The sequence below is a fragment of the Thunnus albacares genome, chromosome 24 (genome assembly GCF_914725855.1).
Source record: "Thunnus albacares chromosome 24, fThuAlb1.1, whole genome shotgun sequence".
Lineage (NCBI taxonomy): Eukaryota > Metazoa > Chordata > Actinopteri > Scombriformes > Scombridae > Thunnus > Thunnus albacares.
In genome coordinates, this window is record NC_058129.1 from 14,843,548 (window position 1) to 14,866,288 (window position 22,741).

General features: G+C 37.1%; 1 protein-coding gene across 3 annotated transcripts; it reads left to right on the forward strand.

The window, feature by feature from the left end:
- Positions 1-1,718: 1,718 nt before the first annotated feature.
- Positions 1,719-12,505, forward strand: kynu (kynureninase). 3 transcript variants are annotated; one of them, XM_044345381.1, is made up of 14 exons: positions 1,719-1,968; positions 3,659-3,853; positions 3,956-4,076; positions 4,156-4,238; positions 6,201-6,262; positions 6,741-6,812; positions 7,824-7,898; positions 8,282-8,428; positions 9,090-9,188; positions 9,301-9,374; positions 9,751-9,803; positions 10,038-10,123; positions 10,308-10,538; positions 11,093-12,505. In XM_044345381.1, exons 2-14 carry the CDS (start codon positions 3,685-3,687, stop codon positions 11,210-11,212), a joined length of 1,392 nt encoding a protein of 463 aa, XP_044201316.1. In that variant the 5' UTR covers positions 1,719-1,968; positions 3,659-3,684; the 3' UTR covers positions 11,213-12,505. The 3 variants fall into 3 exon arrangements, with proteins under 3 accessions (XP_044201316.1, XP_044201315.1, XP_044201317.1); XM_044345380.1 differs by lacking the exon at positions 1,719-1,968 and adding an exon at positions 2,418-2,667; XM_044345382.1 differs by lacking the exon at positions 1,719-1,968 and adding an exon at positions 2,418-2,653.
- Positions 12,506-22,741: the final 10,236 nt, after the last annotated feature.

Below are 22,741 nucleotides of genomic sequence, written 5' to 3' on the forward strand. Positions count from 1 at the left end.
TTCTGATGAAGTTTCTTCATGTTCACTCATTGTTTATTTCAATTTACACTTCCAACACAAAATTGCAAACAAAATATTCATGTAATCTTAAAAAAATGAAAAGAGCAAAAAAAAAGAGTAAAAGAGAAAAAAGAAAATATAATTCTTATGTAATAAAACATTAAAAACCAAAAACAATCCACTAAAAATAAATATTACTCGTGAAGTTTACATCATCCAGTTGTTAAAACGCTCAAAATTGCATCTATGATCATCACCATCTGATGTTAAGTCATTAAAGCTCTGCAGGTGTTCAGGCAATAATTTGTTATTGGGTCTGAAAAATGCATTAAGTTCAACTTTTTTTTTTTTTTTTTTTTTTTTTTTACATGTGACTTAATTATAGATTAACACAGATTAATTTTCTGTAGTATATAACGTTGATTTATACATTCATTTCACACATGTTGCCCCGCACTTCCAAGATTGTTGATACTTTGCTGCCATCTAGTGGAGATATGAGGGGGAAAAATGGAGTACAGTGGAAAGAAAAACTGGTTATTTGCTTTGACAAACTATGCCAAATGCAAATTCTGACTCAAATAAAGTCACTGTCATGTCATTTTAATTTCCCACTCTAAGATACATGTTTTAATAATCTGACATAATCTCTAGTGAATATAATTTAAATTCAAATCAACTCATTTGCGCACTTAAAGTTCTTATTGTATATTTCTCGTTGAATAAATATATAGATTTAACTTCATGCACAAGAGTACATGTAAACATCATTTACATGACACACAGACAAATATACGGTATGGCCAAAAGTTTGTGGACACCCTTGACTACATACATATATGTGAGTACTTTTGGTCCGGCAGTGTTTTTCAGGTTTTTGTCCCAGTTAAGAGAAATCTTAATATAAGGTTCAACCATGGGACAGTTCAGTGCTGTTTATTGTTGTACAGACATGGTGAAGACAGAGCCCAATATGTTTTATAATATGTTTTGTTTCTTTCTTTTAATTCATTCAATAATACAGTTTATTTTTAGGGTTGTATGGCAGCATTTTTTAATACTATTTTGGCACAAAAAAGAACATTTTCTTGTCTTGTGTTACACTACAAGAGTAGAAATATAATTGATAATCTCATGTACACATCTTGTAAATTTATAAGATGTTATAAGGTCATATTTATTGGGCTCTACCTTATGTTTAAACTGTTTTCTACTGTAGATTTATGACTCATGTAATGTATTTTAAGCCAACAGTGTGCTTCTTTACCTGTGTGGCAAAAATCCCTTTCCTGTTTCAACATGACATTGCCCCCATGCACAAAACCAGATCCATGAAGAAATGTTTTTTGTCCAGTTTGGAGTGAAAGAACTTGACTGGCCTGCACAGAACCCTGATCTCAACCCCATCCAACACCTTTGGGATGAACTGGAACACAGACTGCATCAGCTGTCCACATACTTTTGTCCATGCATGGATGTATGAGACATAAAGGAGCCTTTGACACCTTCATAGATTCCCAAACAACTGATCCATGAAAACTGCAAACCAAATCAAAATTAAAAATGATAATATTAACAGACAACAAACTAAAACTTAAATATAAATTAACTTGATTATTTTATGCAGTGTGTGTGTGTGTGTGTGTGTGTGTGTGTGTTTTGTCTACATCATGTGGAACTTTACACTGTATGTTTGGATTTTCACACCCGAAAGTGAAACCACGAAAAGGAGGAACTCACCGTTACAGGCAGGCGTTAAATCACAGGAATTAGTCTGATCCATGAAGGGTTACTAAACTACATGTTCAGCTCTGGATAGATCAGAAACTTGAGGTCGGTTCATTAGAATAATGATTAACTTGAGAACAAGCACGGCGAGGTTAAAGAGCATTTTCAGAGCAGAGGATTCACTCAGTGTGACTGTTGTCTGCGGAGAGGAAGCTTATCTGCAAACCAACTGATCCAACTGTGAGTTACAGCTTTCTGTTCACTGCAGGTTTCACTTCTTGAGAGGATTAATGACAGTGAACATGACTGATTATCAATGTAAACACAGCTGTTATTTGATGTCCAATGTGAACTTAAATAATTTTAATTGAGTATTGGATAACAAAAGAATTGGATTGCTTTTGGTGTTGTTATATCTAAGTTTAACAATGTCTTACTATATATTTAGAGGTTAAAGTAGATGGCTGACATGTGTTTAAAGGTGACAGTAGACTGTTGTGATTTTTTCTCTGTTTTTTTCCTCTAATTTTCAACAAAATAATATCTTTATATGAATGGAAAGATTAGGAACATAAGATTTTTTAGTTGTATTAGTAAACATTAAATGAATAGTAATGGATTTTGACACTCCTTTCATTTTTCTTTGCTTCTTGTTTTACTTCAGGGGATAATCAGGCTCCCAGTTTTGGAACTACAGTTCCCATAATGCTTTGGGGGATGTACACAGAAAGTTGACATGTGAGCGATAACTTGAACCCCGTTTTTTGAGCATATATTTGTTTACATGTTGGTAAATTGGCACTGTCAAAAGCTTGCCGAATTACCTTTTAGTAGTTTCTGTTTACATTGTACCCGTGGATGCGCAGACAACTATCACTGGATTACTTAAATACTGAAGAAAACGTAAAAACGTGACGATTCTCAGGCAACTTCTGCAAGGCAAGTCTTTTCCCCCCCTTTATTATTTCCAAGCAGTTTCTAACAAGTTTGTACGCGATGAACATTAGAGATCATCATCGGGAGGTGTAAATAACACTGAAGTAAAATATGGGTGTAACATGTCTTTGTGTACAGACTTAACTGAGTTATGGCTCAAAGAAGAAGTATTAGTTTTGTGAACGGATGTTGCTTTTAAGGGACCATTTGAACTGAAAATGTCATTAAAAGTGTGACTCTTACACTCTACACAAATGCATGTTTCACATAGAATCTGCTACACAATATGTTTATTGAGATATGTTTCTAAATATATATGTTATTAAACACTCAGATGACACTCTTAATAATGTATTTTTGGAACCTGGAAATACATTTTCCTCCTATATGCTCTTTTAACAGCAGGTGCAGGTTTATGTCTTATGCTGCAATTCAATATTTGGTGAATTTCAGCCAAATAATCCTCAGATATTCATGACAGTCCTGGTGAAAAAATTCTTTTCTTTTCTGAGTTCCTTATTGATTAAGTTCCTGAGAAGATTATACACATTTTTCACTCAAGAGAGAGACAACTTCCAACATACTTTGTGACCATTTTGAATTTTGAATTGATGTGATCTGCATGGGCAAATTTTCAGCCAGTTTTTGTTGACTGGCCAAAACACATCACGAGTTATTTAACATTGGGGTCCTTTGATATGCATGATTTCAAAGAGTAAATGGGGATTTTGAGTCACTTATAATGAAATATAATAATACCATGCTCAAATTTACACAAAAATGAAAATTGAAAGCTCTGAAATGAGAAGTTTGTGGTTTAAAAACAGAGTTACAGGCCCGAAAAGGTTAAGAAACCTTAACCAAAGATATAAATAAAATGGATTTATGCATTAAAGAAACTCATGCATTTGATTCTTTAGAGATAAAAATCATTATAATTCATGTTTTAAAAATGTAAAAAGCTTTGTTTGTCATGTATCTCCTTTATCTGCAGGCCAACGGCCCTCCAGTCTCACAGTAATGGACCCGTTCATCGGCTCAACTCCGAGAGAAACTCTGGAGCGAGTTTCAGCCTCGCTGGGCTGCAGTCCCACCTCCGCAGAAGTGGCTGCTTACCTCGACAAAAACGACAAACTGCGACATCTCAGGGGGGAATTTCTGGTGCCCAAAATTGCAGATTTGCCTCCATGTGAGTCAAAGATACAACATAAAAGATGGTGCAGATGGATATTACACAGTCATTCATTTATTTAAATATTCTTAAATGACTTTCTCTTTATCGTCTCTGTAGCTGATCTCTCGCTGGTCGATGGCACCAAAGAATGCATCTACCTGGTGGGAAACTCGTTGGGGCTTCAGCCCAAAATGGCCAGGAAGTACCTGGAAGAGGAGCTGGAGAAGTGGGCTAAAACGTACGCTAACTCTTTATTTCCATATTTACCTTAACGATTAGAAGTTGTTTGCATTTCATCAAATAAACTCTCTTTGCAGGGGTGTCCACGGTCACACAGAAGGCTCTCGACCTTGGGCGTGGGCTGAAAACAACATAGAGGAACTCATGGCTAATATTGTTGGTAAGAGACACCAGGAAGCTGCCCAGCAATAGCTCCTACTTAAACATTTCTTTAAGGAGCAGATCAAGTTTTGGGAATTTAACTTTCCTATTAAAACCCCCAAAAAGGAAAGCTGAAAATGTGAACACATCGAGCCACATTGTTCAGTCAAATACCGGACACAGCAACTCATATTTGAGATACAAATATGAACTTTTAGGGGTGCAGACTTGGATCAATTAGGGCTAATAATCAGTTCCTTCTAGTTGTTTTTACATTTATTTATCCAGATTCCTGGTCATAGCACACTTACTAACACAATACACAGAAAATCAAGACACTAACACGCTTATAGAAGAGGAAGGATAGGAGGGCGGAGTTTGAAAATAAAACCGAGGAAAATGAGGAACATTTACAAATTTCACATTAAACAGAAAATGACGGAAAAACATTTTGATGCCTTATTATTATTATTATTATTATTATTATTATTTTGTATGGCCAGAGGACAGAACAGGATCTTTCAATAACAGTGGAAAGTATCTAAGTTCATTTACTCAACTACTCTACTTAAGTACAAATTTGAGGTACTTGTACTTAAGTATTTCCATTTCATGCGACTTTATACTTGCACTCTACTACATTTCAGAGGGAAATGTTGTACTTTCTACATACTACCTCATACTACTCCACTTTATTTATTTTACAGCTGGAATTACTTTTCAGATGAGCTTTTTGCAACTTTTTCATATATTTAATAATACATTTTTTATTCATAGAGCACTTTCAGGAACTCTCTCCCCAAACACATCCGAGACTGCACCGATCAATCTGTCCATGTTCAAATCATTAATCAAAACTCACCTTTTTCCAGAACTGCTTGTAATGTGTGATTAGTGTTGTGTGTTGTATGTTTTTAGCGTGTTGTTCTCTATCGTCATTTTATGTAAAGTGTGCTTGAAGAATTTTTCTGTGAGGGTTGCTTGTTCAGGTCACTGCACTTCTGTGTTTTGTAGAGTCCAAAGTACACGTGAAAGGCCCTTTAAACAAACCTGCAGTTACATACACAAAGTCTGTATAGACTGAAGTCTACGTTCTTTAGCTTCCCTGAAAAGATCATTTGTACACAGATTGGTTATTTACTGTCAGTTTACACTGATTGGTCCAATTAACAGTTAATTTCTGGGCTCGATCGTTTCTCAACTGATGATTGCAGACTGATTACTCAAAGCAATAAGGCTCGCTTTCAAACATATAGAGTTGATGAGCCTTGGTGGTACTTTTTAGGGTTTGAATTAACGATTATTTACATTACAGACTAATCTATTGATTATTTTATGATTCTTTGATTCATAGTTTAGTCTAAAAAGCTCAGTTCCAAGAGTCCATGGTAACATCTAATAACTTATTCTGTCTGATAAACAGACCAATTTGCAATCATGTAAAAATGAGCAAATCTTACATTTTGAGGAGCTAGAAACAGTGGATACATGACTTAAAAGATTAATCAATTAACCAACTAATAAAGTTTTAGGCCTGGTGTAAATCATAGAATAACCAATATAAGAAAAAATGTAAAGTCTTATGTATGGTTTGTACCATATATATCAGTATAAACTGTGTTTTAAAGGTAGAGTTACTCCAAAAGAACAAACAAAACAAACAGAAAAATAGGCATATTTGCTTTCAATTTTACTATACAACCATTATCAGAAGCAGGTCAATGTGTCAGATGATGTTAAACATCAGGTGTGCCTGCTGATTGCTCAGTCGAATCAATTGCTCTGATGATGTCAGAGGCTTTAACGGTTTATATATGTCGACACGCAAAACTTGAAACAGCAAATTCACCTCTGTACTCTTTAAAGTTACTCTTAAATATCAGCAGATGTTCTGGTTTCTGGAATATACCATCGAAAAAAAAAAATGCAACTAAATCCTTGAAAAAGATTGACTCGTTTTGTTTTGTTTTATTTCTTACAGGAGCTAAAACTGAGGAGGTGGCAATCATGAATGGCCTGACTGTTAATTTACACCTTCTAATGGTGAGATAGAGTAAATTTCAACAGTATTTTCTGTTGTTCAATGCTATAACTCATGGAGAACGTTCACCACATGCAATTGTTTGTCCAACGTTGATTATCAAAATCCATGCTCGTGATGTTAATGTTTTGGTATCTCATTTTGGGCCATACTATGCCAATCATTCAGTGAAACTTGCATTAAGTTTTATTTATTTGTAAGTGACACGTACTGAGAACATTGCCATTGTACTGTACACTCGTTTATAACCGAAGCTAATTTCCAACACCAGTCCCTTGATGGTCCATTGACAGTCCAAGCAATCATTAAAACTACATACAAGGAACTCCTGTGAGGCAAGCTATGCAAACATATTGATTGTAACTGCAAAGATGGATGATGGAACAAGAAGAAACCCTGTTGTGTAAATGTAGGATGTCATTTAAATTGAAGCGAAAGCAACTAAAGTACTAACAGTCATTTCATGTCATTTTTGTGCAGCTTTCCTTCTACAAACCCACAGCGACTCGCCACAAAATCCTTCTGGAGGACAAGGCCTTTCCTTCAGATCATGTAATGTAATCCACATTAACACAAATGTTGTTTTCAAAGGCTACATGTCCCACATTCTGACACTTAAACAACAGTTTTCAATGAATTCCTTTCCTTGCCACTGTTTTTGTTTGTTTTTAAGTATGCGAACTGAACCTCAAAGTCCCTTTTTTACCACATGTTTGTTGATCTATTGCTGCTTTGATGCCAGTATGAAAGAAATCCATCTCAAAATCAGTGTTCATTGGATGTTAGATCACAAGAATCATAAGAATGGGTTTCCTGCAGTAAACATAATTAGAGTAATAAGAGCAACATCCCCCACCCTTACTCAATTTACTCATTTTTCAACTAACACCCTGTGCTCCTAATTTTACCCATTTTTCGATTATCACCCACCCCTTATTCATTTTATCAAATTTTCAGGAAAATCGAACGCCTTTTTCATTTTACACAAAGAACTTATGCCTGAATATTTATTCTATAGTCAAATCATCTCTCTGTTCTGGCAGGTAACTTTACTGGTTTCAGAGTGGTTGCTTTTTACAAGTTTTTTCATTTTGGAGCAAGTTAATCCTTAAGTTATTTTAGCTTTTAGTTCTTTTATTCAGTGTCATGCTTCAATTTTATGTATCAACACCTTATTGTGTTGTTTGTTTGCTCTTTTTTTTCTCTCATTTTATGTTTCTGCATGTCCAACCTTTATGTTTATGATTTATAATTGTGTGTTTTCATTTGTAAGTTTTGTGGAAAAGTGTGCTATGTGTAGTTTTTTTTAGCCAATTATGTATTATATCCTCAAAAGATGTCAATAAGCTTGTATCAAATGGAATTTATTGAAAGCAGCAAAAATGTCTGCCAGAGCAGCGTGACAGTTTGATTGAAAAGGTCAGAACTTCACCCTGAGAACTTAACCAATGATGCCACCCCAAAACAAAGACAGACCAAGCAGACCAACTCCAGCGTGTTTGTAAAGCTGTTGTCTGGAGTTCATCAGTGTCCGTGTTACGAACCCGTCTCTTCTGTCCGTAGTATGCTGTAGAATCTCAGATCCGACTGCGAGGATTTGACCCTCAGCAGAGCATGCTGCTGCTGTCGCCCAGACCGGTACGTCCAACCTGTTTTACACAACATTTGCACTCAAGAACAGATTAAGTATTATTTATTATATATCTAAATACTGTTGGGCAGTTTAAAAAAAGGCATTTAAATTTCTGCCCAGTTTCAACTTTCATTTTTTGACCTGCAATTCACCAAATCAGCTTACAAAATTGTTTTATCTGAATCTTGACTGGAATGTTAGAGACAGCACCATCTAGTGGCCGTTTGGGGATAGTGCAAAGTTACAAAACAGCAGCACAAGTTGAAACAAACTTAGAAGAAAAGAACAAAAAACGGAGTAACTCAAATATAGAAAGAAACAAAACAAATCAGGTCAGACTGGAGGAGAAACTTCAGCTGCATATGTTTTGCACTTCCTGTTCTGTCAGGGAGAGGAGACCCTGAGGACGGAGGACATCCTCGAGGTGATCGAGAAGGAGGGCGACTCTATCGCCGTGGTGATGTTCAGTGGAGTTCAGTACTACACTGGACAACTGTTCAATATGGCTGCCATCACTGAGGCCGGTCAGAGGAAGGTAACACACAAACACTGTGTTATAACATTTGAGTCAGGGCACAAAAATATAGAAAAAAAAGAAATAGAGACAAATCAAAGATACAAGACAAGTGTATTTTAGAGGGAATTTAATAAAACATTCAAATGTCAGTAAATAATTTCCCTCTCTTTCTTGTATCTTGTGGTGTCTTTATTATTTCATGGACATATTAGTAGTTAATATGTTCATGAGAAAGTAAACAATAAGATAAATGTGCATTTGCATTTTTTGATTACATTTAGTTTTTAGCTGCAGTTTTTCCACAGTAAACACACTGTCGTCTTTGTATTTTGTACTGTGTCGTAATTGTAATTTCTTGGTGGCTTGGCAGTGGAAACAAACAGCACTGATTTTGACATTATCACCTCTTTTAAGTTGGATTTTCAAAGCTTCTTCTGCACCAGTAAAGAACAGTAAAAAAAACCAATAAAGGTGTCGGAGTCATGTGATAACTCTTTGAGGGTTAATCAGTACAAGATTACAGCCACTTTAAGTTCAACTGGCAGTCACAGCATTTTAAAATTTCAGTCTCATTCTCTGTCAAACACATAAGCAAAACAGAGGTAAAATACACTTATGACTAACTATAACTAATAATAATGCTGATAATTACAACTAACAGTCCATGTTTGTTTGTCAGGGCTGTTACGTTGGTTTTGACTGCGCTCACGCGGCTGGCAACGCCGAGCTGAAGCTGCACGACTGGGGGGTCGACTTCGCCTGCTGGTGCTCCTACAAGGTCAGCTGACAGGAAGCTGCACAAAACAGCTGCAGATGTCCCCGAATATGATAACATTGAATATAAAAATGAGAGTACAGTGTGTTTATGATGACCGACTGTATTTCCACAGTATATAAATTCAGGTGCTGGTGGTTTAGCTGGAGCATTTATCCACGAGAAACATAAACACACCGTCAAACCAGCGTGAGTGCTCACACACTGTCATAAATAAGAATTAAAAGCTTGATTTTGGATCTTAATTTTTAGTATTTTGCAAAAATGTTAAAGTAGTTTCTGTCACATGCAAATCACGAGATTGAAAAATAATAGAAAATAATAATTCATAATTGATTAATCTGACAATGATTTTCTCTATTAATCATTTGGTCAATAAAATGCGTCCAGAGCTGAGTGTAAACTCTTTAAATTGCTTTTTTGTCCAGCCAACAGTCCAAAAAACGCCCCAAAGATTTACTATCATAGACAGCTAAGAAAACAGCAAATATTGACATTTGAGAAGCTTCAAAACGATGAATCTGTTATCAAAGCAACTGCTGATTAATTGAACCGTCTCCTCCAGGTTGTTGGGATGGTGGGGACACGACCTGAAGACTCGGTTCCAGATGAATAATGGTAAAGGAAGTAATTATTTTTAATAACAACCTTGACTGCTTGCATATGAACTTATTGCTAGTTTGTCTTTTTAGTTGTAAAAGGAAGTCGTGCTTCCATCTTGTGGTCTCAGTGTATATTACATCCCCTTATTTGTCTTTTTTGACATTTATATTAACATTTTGTTGACAGGCTTTATGTTTAAATGTGTCAAACACATGTTGCTCCAATTTTTGTGTTGTGTTTTGTTCTCAGTGATGGAGCTGCAGCCCGGAGTGAGCGGATACAGGCTGTCGAACCAGCCCATCCTGCTGGTCTGCCCGCTGCAGGCCAGTTTAGAGGTACTGCTGTCCACTGGTTTTATTGGGAAATATTCTCCTGACACTTTATTTTACTACTTCTGTGCTTATTTTATTTACTTAAGAGTGTTAATTATTTTAAAAAACACGTTTTATCATAATACATGGTAGAAAAGTGCCTGAAGAAGTGATTTACAGGACATCATTGTGCCCTTTTCCTCCCCAGGTGTTCAACATGACCAGCATGCAGGCGTTACGCAGGAAGTCTCTGCTGCTGACGGGCTACCTGGAGTATCTGATCCAGCACTACTACTCCAAAGACCCCTCCCGCCCCCACAAACCTCATGTCCACATCATCACGCCCTCTGACCCCCAGCAAAGAGGCTGCCAGCTCTCGCTCTCCTTCTCCGTCCCCATCCGAAAAGTCTTCCAGGAGCTGGAGAAGAGGGGAGTCGCTGTGAGTAACGAGAGCCTTTTAGCTTCTAGTAGAGTCTTTTATAAAAAATATATATAAAAAAATAAAAAATGTTGCTGTATTGGAGGAACACTGACAGGGATATAAGATTTAGAAGCAGTACTTGTTGTCCTCTAGAGTCTGTAAAAAGCAGAATAGTCTGGAATTTTTGTGATTCATAGACAGTGGAAGAAAAACTCAGAGGAGCTGATGATTATGCAATCCCTCTAAATAAGTAAAAACAAGTAGACATATTTATAGTGTTTGCTCTGTAAATGGTACTTTTAGTCATATTTTTGTGTCAATTACATAATCTAATTACTTAAATTCATAACCTGATACACCCAAACTAGAAACTCTTCTCATAGATTTCTCACTGTTGAATACATGTTTACTTTTGATGTCTGAAATCCATAAAACATCCAGACTAGAACTGAACATAACATCTGTTCAATTTTGATTTTATCTGATTTATAGAAAACATTCAGAAGTTTATTTTGACCCCTTTTTTTTTTATTTATCAACCTGATTAACTTTGTCATCCTTCATCTCTCCAGTGTGACATGAGGGAGCCCAGCGTGCTTCGCATCGCTCCGGTGCCTCTCTACAACTCCTTCAGCGACGTTCATCGCTTCATAGAAACCCTCGGATCATCTCTCGCCGCCAGCAGCCAGTGAACGAATGTATGAATGAATAAATGAATGAATGAATGAATGAAGAGTGGACTGTGATTTTGCTGTGAAAATATCAGATCTGAAGGCTGCAAACACCTGAAGCTTGATCAGAGTTTAAGACCGTTTTATTATGTGTGAAATTTGAAATGAAAATTACTAATATTTTAATAATTTATTCACTGCTTGTCTTTTAAGGGCGTGATTACCTTTAAATCAAAAAGTGCAAATATTTTATTTTCTTGAGAACAATTGTAATTGCATTTAAATGGATAAAAACACGTTTTAGCAGCTTTAAATATCATTAGCACACAACCAGCTATGTATTAGTCTTTTTGTCTGCATGTATGTAATAATTGTTGTATGTTTATGTATATTGTTCTTGTTTTTTTGTGTATATGTGTTTTGTAAGTATCTATGTTCTGCAGACATGTACAACACATAATATCAATCAATCAATACTAGTGCTGATACCTGATTTTCTACAGAAATCTTACAGAACTTTATCTCTTAAAGCAGTAAGATAACTTTTCCTGAAAGAAATGGAGTCTAAAATTGGCAAAACTACAGACAAAGTCTAGATGGTACCAAAAAACTATTGAGGTTGGATACCTTGATTCTGAGTGAACACGCCAGATAAGTAATGATTTGGTGATTTGCAGGCCAACAACAGGTTAAAATTGGGCTAAATTTGGTTGAAAACACCAAAAACTCATAACGATAGCACCCACAATCCCTCGCCCTTGTCCTCCTCAGTCAATTGGGCACGACACCCAGAGAGTTCACAGCATGGGATTTCCAAATGATGTGATTTTGGGGGGAAAAATTTGATGAAACCCACCTTTCCCCCCCCCATCCCTCCCTCCCTCCCTCCCTCTCCACCCGGCTGTACATTACACACATGAGTTAGCCGACAGTCCTCCTTGCACCAATTAACACCTACTTTATTATAACGTTGACTTCTCCCTAATGTTCTTGCACGTGTTTATGCACTATTACCTTGACGGATGCCTATTCCACGATTAGACATATTTGGCATATCAATATGCAAAACCTAAATGGATTAACCTTCTTTAAAACTAATGAGCACTTGGATGCCCAGCTGGGGAATGGACCTGAATTAGCATTTGTCATCTTTTTTTGGGGGGTGATGTGAGAATAAATAATTGAAGAGTGGCTGGGTATTGTCTTTCCTTGGGCTACTTGTGTTTAAAGTGACTGTACTGTAAAAAAAAGAAAGAATATGCAGATTAATTATGACCGTGGGCTCACTGGTTTCACACAATTAGTGTCTGAGGACAAAAATACAAAGGTGTGTCTCTCAGATGAGAAAAATGGACAGTTTTAAACGGTGGAGGACTTTAAACATTGACTTATTTTATGTTTCTTTTGGGAGTTTATAATTTTTTGCTTTCCAGCAGAGTTTTTTTAGTTAATTGGTTATTTTTAGGGTTTATTTTATTCTTCACTTTTATTAATTTTCCATGTGTTTTTATTTGATTGTAATTCTCAGTCTCTGTGAAGAACTTTGGTTCATGTGTTTTTAAATGTGCTCTATAAAAAAAAATCAACTGTAACTAATTAGAGAAAGAAAATCTGCATCTTCACTTTGAGTCTCATAATTGATACATTTTTAAGACCAACAACCAAATAAAACAATTAAAGAAACGCTGCGATAACTTTAAACTGTGAAGAAAAGTTTGCAGGTTCAAGGAAATCAAATATTTAATGAATAATCTGTAAATCCTCAGCAACAGTTTGACTCAGTGGCTTCTTGCAGAGTTTCAAACCTCACTAAGATTGTGATTTTTAAAAAATACACATCCTACTTAAAGACTGAAAAACTCTGAGGACATAACAGTGTAAAACCAACCGGGAGGCTCGAGGATGTAGAAAACTCTGCAGAGTTTAGAGTTGTAGGTCTGAACATTTGGACTTTTTGTGTTTCTGAGACTGCTGTGGGTTCAACAAATGTACGTCCTGATTAAAGCTTAGTTTTGACCCTGTAAAGCTGTCAGTCTGATGCTAAATCAATGACTACATATCAATTAAAGTGACTTTGGTATTTGTCTGAGTGTGGATGATATTCAGGAGCAGAAATAGTTGATATTCAGTCTTCAAGTAGTGTGTCTGAACCTTCATGTAACACTTAACATTTCATTAAAACACATTTTCTTTGGATCTCTATTTACTGCTTCAGCTTCTTCGTCTGCACTGCAGCTCCCAGTGTCACCAGTCTGATGACCAGCAACACAGGCAGCAGTTATACCTGGAGTGGGGTGTTACCTGTAGTCATAGTCATATGATGTAGTCACATGACTGTCATGCAGTCACATGACTGTCTTGCTTGTTGGACTTGTTTGGACTGTTAACTGTAAGTTTGCTTTGTTTAATACTTTTTCTCTTTAGTAACTTCAGAGTTTGTTTCTTGCTGTTTGATGTTTTTATTGCAGAAAGTTTGAAGAACTCTCATGTTGGAAGATAAAACTATATGTTAAATTATTGATAGACCTACTGGAATCAAACAGTATTAATGAACAGCTGATGATTAATTCCTTTCTTCAGCTCTCAGATATCAAACTACTGTTTAACGTTGTTTCTACCGGCGACCTTTGATAATCAGATGTGTTGTTTTCACTAATGTGGAGGAACAATCAGAGGACAGTCATGAAGTTCAGTGTTGCTACAACAACATGCACACAGTCCACTTCTGTTCTTGGTTTATAATTAGTTATGACAGTTATACAGGAGGTGATGATGTGTGTATTTATTGGTTCATATATCTTTAAAATACTTTGACTCTAAATTTAAAAAAAGGCTATAAAATAGTTTCTCTTGAATAACAAACTGAATTTTAGACCAAATAACATTTTATCTGCGATGTTAAATGTTTCACAACGGTTAAGATCCAACATCTGTTGCTGTTTGACAAGTTTGTATTAACTGTAAAAGAAGTATCAAAGTAAATGTGTCCTGATTATAATAATTTAATACATTTTCACACTATTAATGTGACAACAGAATCAAACAGAACTAATAGATAATTGAGACTATTTAAATGCCGTTTATTGTTGTTGAATTTACTGAATATTGATGAAACTGAAGCTTTCTGTCAAATTCAGTCAGTGTGTCAGTGAATGTAAATCATCTTTCATTCATAATGTGTGCTGCTCCTCACTTCACTGCAGCTTCATGACGCCATCTAGTGGACTGATAGTAGAAGTGCAGCAGTCAGGGCTGAGTGATATGGCAAAAAATATAAATCTCAACTTCTTTCAAGCTTGGGGTCAATCACGATTTTGATCAATAGTTTTGTTTGTCTGCAAAATGCAGATTTGAAACAACATATATTTTTAAAGGAGTAAAGAAAACATAATAGAAAATCTGCACCACCTGCCATCATCATTATGCATGCATGCATTAAAGCAACAGTTTCCCTCTGAAATGTAGTGAAGTTGAAGTATAAAGTAGAAGAAAAATTACAATATTCAAGCAGCGTATGATTAAAATTCTGTTTAATAGATAAAGAAAAGCAGAAAATCTTCACAACTGACAAAAATGAAAATGGAAAAAGTAAAGTTCAACTACTTTAAACTGAGCACAGTATTCAGATCATTTACCTCAGTAAAACTCAGTGCACTCAGTGTATAAAAAAATCCTAAATTATATATGAATGAATTAATGAATTTTTATCTTAGTGTTGTGACATTCATGCTCCAAACAGAAATGAATCATTACTGCAAACCACAGACTGTATGTAGTAAGAAAAAACAAAAATAAACAAACAATATAAATGCTACTTATATAAAACATTTTTTTCTTATTGACCAGGCATTGTTCAATAAGCAAAACACAGAGCAAAAAAATCATTTCATAATTTTCATGATTTCAACATCTTCCATGAAGTTTTCATTTTTAGTTTTACAAAATAATATATAACTGACAAAGCTGATCCTCTTCTTCAGAACCAACATACCATCCTGTTTCAGTACTAAACTCATTTCTCATTAAAACATATTTTCTTGTATATTAAGATACAAGTATTATCAGTAAAATGTAGTAAGTATTAAAAATAAAGAACATTACGCAGCAGAATGGCCTCTGTTTGTCAGTGGTTTATATTATATTATTGGATTATTATCACTAATCAACATCTAACCAACCAACTACTTTATATATGTATAAAATGTCTATTATTGTATGCAGTGGGGGGAAAACTACAATGTTTAGAACATATATTGAAATGTGGGGGAGTAGAAGTGTCAGCCACCACTGATCGTCAAACTCAGGTGCATCTAAATGAACTTCGTTAATGTTATCAGCTTCACCTGTGCTCTCCCTGACGTGACTCCTAAAGCCTCACATGTGTTTATACTCTTCCATTTGTAACTCAATGCAAAACATTTTCAGAACATTTAAAAAGTGCTTTATTAAGTTTAAAGCTCACCAAAATGCAGTAATAATGCACAAATACAACAATCTCACTATGTTTTCTTTACATTTATAATATTGTATATTACAAATTTTAAATATTTCATGATTATTAATATGAAGAATAAATTTAGCTTTCCTTTCTTTTTCTCACAGGTAAAACAGCTGACTGTTTCAATGACGTCACACCTCTTACTCCTACAGGTGGTAACAATTAAATAAACTGTTTTCTACTCTTTGCTGATTTCAAATGGTTCATTTAACTTCTATCTCTTGTCATCAATCAGTGTAGTCAAAGTAGGTGGATTCTTTGCTTAAGTGGGACTTCTGTCTCACTCAACATTAGAGGGAGTTTTATTCTTGGGGAGGGTGGTGGGAACTGATGGTGTAAAGGTTAGAGAAGAGGGCTTGAAGATAGAACATCACTGGTTCAATCCCACACCTCCAGGAGAAAGTCAAAGTCCCCCCTCACCACCACCAAACAGCCTGCAGGTGCAAATATCTGTATTAAAAATTAGGGATAAGTAAGTAAATAAGTGTTTTCACTATTAAGGTAACTAAGATATCTTTGGTTAATCTGGTGTATTAAGTGTTTTACAGAGCAGACACACACACACACACACACACACAGTTACATGTGAAGCAAACTACAAGTCTGCCGACTCATCTGAGAAGTTTTCATTTTATCCCGATAGGAAGGCGGTGGTTTTGTGTATTAGTAATGACAGAATGTAATAAGCAACAAACATGCGATGGCAAGAGACTTCCAACATTTTTAAAAACTTGTTCACACCTTCATGCATCAGTAAAATTTCAGCTGGACAGGACTCCCTGTTTCATAACCCCCTGCTTACATACCTGCGGAACATTGGGGGAGGACAAGGCCCTCCCCCTCACCCACTCATGTGGGACACAGTTTTTTTGCTCCAGTTACTGGTGAAGGAGAGGGATCGAACCAGCCACCTCACGTCCACAGACGTATATGAGATCTGTGTTGACGAAGCCGTCACTCCACCAGGTCCCCTTCGCACTCAAACCTCTTCTCTGGGCGCTTTTCAACCTCTCCTCTGAGTGATGTCACTCAAAAGTCACGCCTGACCTGGGAATTGAACCCACAACCCTAAAACATGAAACTGCTGTCTAACACACTGAGCCACACAGTCAAACCCTTATTGAAGCTTTAGTCATTGGTTTTCAATCTCTCCTCTGATTGATGTTGTTCAAAAGTCACAGACTGACCTGGGAATTGAACCCATGATCCTAAAACATGAACCTGCTGTCTAACACACTGAGCTACACAGTTGGATGTTTGATGTGTCTTCATTAGGTTTTCAGTCTCCAGCTGTGTGTCTGACTTACAAAACATCAGTGAAAGTTAGGATTGAACCCACAACCTTAAAGTTTCCTTACAGCTGTCCATCACAATGAGCTATTGCTTCACACTGAGTTTTAGCTTTTGTCGGCTTTTCAACCTTCAGTCAAGTGGCTCAATTTCAAAATTCACAGACAGATGCAGATTTGAACCCACAACCCCAAAAACTTCACAGTGAGCTTAGAGGCATCTCTACAACTGGAGCTACTGGACCAGGACATGAATGACTCAACACATCTTCTTTAAAAAAGCTCCCAGCAGCTCTGGCTTGAACCTTAAAACCTTTGAGTAGCATAATTAAACACAGTGAAGCTCAAGGGTCAAATCTTTACCAAGGGTTTTACATCTTAAATACAGCTGCTAACTTTAAAAAAAAAAAAAGGACTGATCAAGTCAGGATTGATCCCACAACTTTTGAACTTCAGTGTTGCTATCCATCACAGTGAGCTACAATTTCACATGGTGCTTGGGCTTTTGTTGGCTTTTCAACCTTCAGTCATGTGGCTCAATTTCAAAATTCATTGACAACCGCAGACTTGAACCCACAACCCCAAAAACTTCACACTTCATCTCTACACCTGGAGCTAGTCGACCAGCAGGATGTCTTGACATTATTTTCAAATCTAACAGAAGAGGAACACAAGCTCATCAGGTAGTTTGTGGTTTCAAGTTTAAGTTTACACACAATTTCTTTTAAGAGAACTGCTGGACCATGAACCTAAAAAGTATTTTGACAGCATTTAAATGTTTGCGTACAAAATTTGTTTTAAAGAAAAACCTTCCCTGAATTGAACCCACAATCTTAAAGCTGCAGTGCAGCTGTTTAACACTCTGAGCCACTGAGTAAAACTGCTAACAAGAGGTTTCACCAAAGACTTTCAATCTTCATTGAGGCTGCGCAATCAAAACTCACTGAATCAGCATTGAACTCACAACCTTAAGACGTTAACTGCACCACAGGCTCAGATGGTATCAGGGTAATGTCATTAAACAATTTCACTCTTAAGTGGTGTATCTTGTGTCTCACTTTTAAAAAGTTTAACTGATTCAGGATTGAACACACAACTTCCTAAACTTTAAACAGCTGCTAAATAGACTGAGCTACTGGACCAGGACAGTCATCACATAAGATATTGGCTTCAATAAATCTCCAAACAGCTCTGGCTTGAACCTTAAAACCTTTGAGTAGCATAATTTAACACAGTGAGCCTCAAGGATTAATCCTTTAGCAAGTGTTTTCCATCTTAAATACAGCTACTAATTTTAGAAACTGATTGATCAAGTCAGCATTGAACCCACAACCTCGAAATGTCAGGGTTGCTGTCAAACACAGTGAGCTAAAGCTTCACACAGCTGATTGGCTTTAGGTCGAACCCACAACTTTAATCTTCAGTCAGAAAGCTACCACAAGGGTGGGTAACACCCCACTCCACGTCAAACTGCTTGAGTGCAGACACCTGATTGAACAACCAGGACCAGTTTGTCCGTAACACCTGGCAGCCTGGCTGTGAGGTGGTTTGCTTCACTGTCTCCTGCTTGTTTATGGACACTACAGGTGCAACTGTTTGTGCTCTCAACCAAAACATTTGAATTGATTTAGAATTACAATGTCAAAATCACCCTGTTCCAAGGATGATATCTTTAATTCTGCCGGGGTGGCAAAAGACAAATACCAAAGTCACTTTAAGTAAAATGTAGTCATTGATTTAGCATCATACTGACAGCTTTACAGGAATGACACCATGTCAAGAATTGTGTTGTTAAATCTGCCTGTGTGGTGAAAATAGTAAATGTATGGTTGAAATGGCCTAAAGGTTAAAGAAAAGGGCGGCCATGCTGCTGAAGGAATGTAGCTGTGCAACACAGGACAGTTGCACCTGTAGTGTCCATAAACAAGCAGGAGACAGTGATGTGGCCTCACTGAAACAAACCACCTCACAGCCAGGCTGCCGGGTGTTACGGACAAACCGGTCCTGGTTGTTCGACCAGGTGTCTGCACTCAAGCGGTTTTACATGGAGTGGGGTGTTACCCGCCCTTGTGGTAACTTTCTGACTGAAGATTGAAGTTGTGGGTTCAATCCAGAGCCAGTCAGCCCTGTAAAACTTTAGCTCACTGTGTTTGACAGCAACACTGAAGTTTTATGGTTGTGGGTTCAATCCTGACTTGAGCAGTCAGTTTTTAAAGTTAGCAGCTGTATTTAAGATGTAAAACATTTGGTAAATATTTGACCCTTGAGGCTCACTGTGTTAAATTATGCTACTCAAAGGTTTTAAGGTTCAAGCCAGAGCTGCTTGGACATTTTCAATCTTCAGCAGTGTGTCTGACTTGAAAAAGCTCAATGACAGACTGAAGATTGAACACACAACATCAAAACCTTCAATCAGCTGCCAAACAGGTTGAGCTACTGGACCAGACTTCTGAAAGGATGTTTCATCAGAGCATTTCTGTCTTTAATCAAGGTATTGGTTTTCAAAAGTTACCATATGGCCATGACTTGAACCAACAACCATAAAACTTTTATCACAGTGAGCCATAAGCACCTTTAACCAAAGGTTGTTTAATCTTCAATTGAGAAGCTAAGTTTCAAAATTCAAGTCAGGATTGAACCCACAACCTTAAAACTTGAGACTCACTGCACAACACAGTGAGCTACAGATTCACACTGACATGATGTTTTCATTTGGTGTTTTCAGTCCTCAGAGGTCTGACTAGATTGAACCCACAGCTTCAACAAAGTCAAAAAGTTACTAAACAGTTCAAGCTCCTGGACCAGGTCCCTAAAAAGGTGGTTTTGACAGAGCATCTAAATCTGTATGCAAGTTATTTGTGTGAAAAAAAACCTTCTGAATTGAACCCACAATCTTAAAGCTTGAGGGTTGCCGTCTAACACAATGAGCCACAGAGTGAAACTGCTGCTAAGAGCTTTCACCAAAGGTTTTCAATCTTCATCAAGGCAGCTGGTCAAGCCAGGACTGAACTCACAATCTTAAATCTTTAACAGCACTGTCTAACACATTGCATCACTGGCTCATTTGGTATCATAAATGTTTTCAATCTTCAGTGGTGTATCTTGTGTCTCACTTTTAAGAAGTCTGACTGATTCAGGATTGAACCCACAACATCAAAACCATTAAACAGCTGCTAAACAGACTGAGCTACTGGACCAGGACAGTTATGTCCCAATATATTGGTTTAAGAAATGTCCAAACAGCTCTGGCTTGAACCTTAAAACCTTTGAGTAGCATAATTTAACACAGTGCGCATCAAGGGTCAAACCTTTAACAAATGTTTTACATCTTAAATACAGCTGCTAACTTTAAAAACTGATTGATCAAGTCAGGATTGAACCCACAACCTTAAAACATCAGGGTGGCTGTCAAACACAGTGAGCTAAAGCTTCACACAGCTGATTGGCTCTGGGTCGAACCCACAACTTCAATCTTCAGTCAGAAAGTTACTACAAGGGTGGGTAACACCCCACTCCACGTAAAACTGCTTGAGTGCAGACACCTGGTTGAACAACCAGGACCGGTTTGTCCGTAACACCCGGCAGCCTGGCTGTGAGGTGGTTTGTTTCAGTGAGGCCACATCACTGTCTCCTGCTTGTTTATGGACACTACAGGTGCAACTGTTTGTGCTCTCAACCAAAACATTTGAATTGATTTCGCATTACAATGTCAAAATCACCCTGTTCCAAGGATGATATCTTTAATTCATCAATGTACAGTGAGCTAAAATTTTACACCAGTTGAAAAAAAATTTCATTTGAGGTTTTCAATCTTGAGCCCAAAAGCTACCAAAAGTGTGAATAACACTCCACTCCAGGTGAAACTGCTGCCTGTGTTGCTGGTCATCAGACTGGTGACACTGGGAGCTGCAGTGTAACATCAAGGTACAGACTCACTCTTAGAAGATTTAATATCAACTTTTTCTACTCCTAAATATCATTCACACTCAGACAAATACCAAAGTCACTTTAATTGAAATGTATTCATTGATTTAGCATTACACTGACAGCTTTACAGGGTCAAAAATACACAATTTCAAGGATTTTATTGTTAATTAAGTTTGACTTAGAAAACTTCTGTGAAAGTCAGGATCAAACCCATGACCTTAAAACATCCTCACAGCTGCCCATCACAGCGAGCTACAATTTTACGCTGTACTTGGGCTTTTGTTGGCTTTTAAACCTTCAGTCATGTGGCTCAATTTCAAAATTCACTGACAGACGCAGACTTGAACCCACAACCCCAAAAACTTCACACTGAACTTAGAGGTCTCTCTACACCTGGAGCTAGTAGACCAGCAGGATGTCAGCTCATAATTTTCAAATGTAACACAAGATTTATTTTTGATTGTCTTACTTTCTGAGACTGAGAATTACAATCAATCCCCACCTCCCCAGCTGTCATTGTATAATTCATACTGTACAGGTCACTTACCCTCAAAAATATTAACAGATTGCAGGATTTTGTCACAATGTGTAGTAAAATTGCGGGCACAACCCTGAACGACTTTCCTCATATGTACAAGGTTAGAACTCTGAAGAAGGTCCAGTCAGTCCTGGCCGATCCTATCCACCCCTTGGCCAAGGAGTCCAAGTTGCTTTTTTCTGGCTGCAGATGCAATCTGCCAAGATGGCGGACCAATAGACTTAAGGACTCATCTGTCCCTGCTGCCATTGACCTTTTAAATAACTCAATGTGATTTCTGTGTTGTATTTACTGTCTATTTATGGTTATGTTTGGTTATGTGGTTACTTCTGGCTGTACAACACATTGTCCCTCAGGGATAATAAAAATTTCCTTGACGTCCTTGAAATGCACCAACTGGTGTAGGTTTGAACCCACACATTCGACTGTCCACACAAATGTCTTACTTGCTGAGCGGCAACTCTTGTCTTGCAAGGAAGGTTTCTCGTAGATACTTCAATCTTTCTTCTTATGTCAGAGGAGTTGAACTTCATAATTGACTGATTGTTTCAGGTGCAAACTCACAATATTAAACAGTTTAAGAATTATTAGCACCTTTGGGTTATTTGACATGTAAAGTAACACTACCCCTACATGGGTAGGATCTTAAATAATATCCTCTCTTAAGTAACACTGTTTGTTTTTTCTATCAAACAAATGCAGATTAAGTGTTTTCCTTTTTCTTTTTTTGACAAAAACTGTCCATTTTTCTCATCTGAGAGACACACCTTTGTATTTTTGTCCTCAGACACTAATTGTGTGAAACCAGTGAGCCCACGGTCATAATTAATCTGCATATTCTTTCTTTTTACAGTACAGTCACTTTAAGCTCAAGTAGCCCAAGGAAAGACAATACCCAGCCACTCTTCAATTATTTATTCTCACATCACCCAAAAAAAGATGACAAATGCTAATTCAGGTCCATTCCCCAGCTGGGCATCCAAGTGCTCATTAGTTTTAAAGAAGGTTAATCCATTTAGGTTTTGCATATTGATATGCCAATTATGTCTAATCGTGGAATAGGCATCCGTCAAGGTAATAGTGCATAAACACATGCAAGAACATTAGGGAGAAGTCAACGTTATAATAAAGTAGGTGTTAATTGGTGAAGGGAGGACTGTCGGCTAACTCATGTGTGTAATGTACAGCCGGGTGGAGATAGAGGGAGGGAGGGAGGGGGAGGGAAAGGCGGGTTCACGTCATTTGGAAACCCCATGCTGCGAACTCTGGGTGTCGAGCCCAAACACTCGACTGAAGAG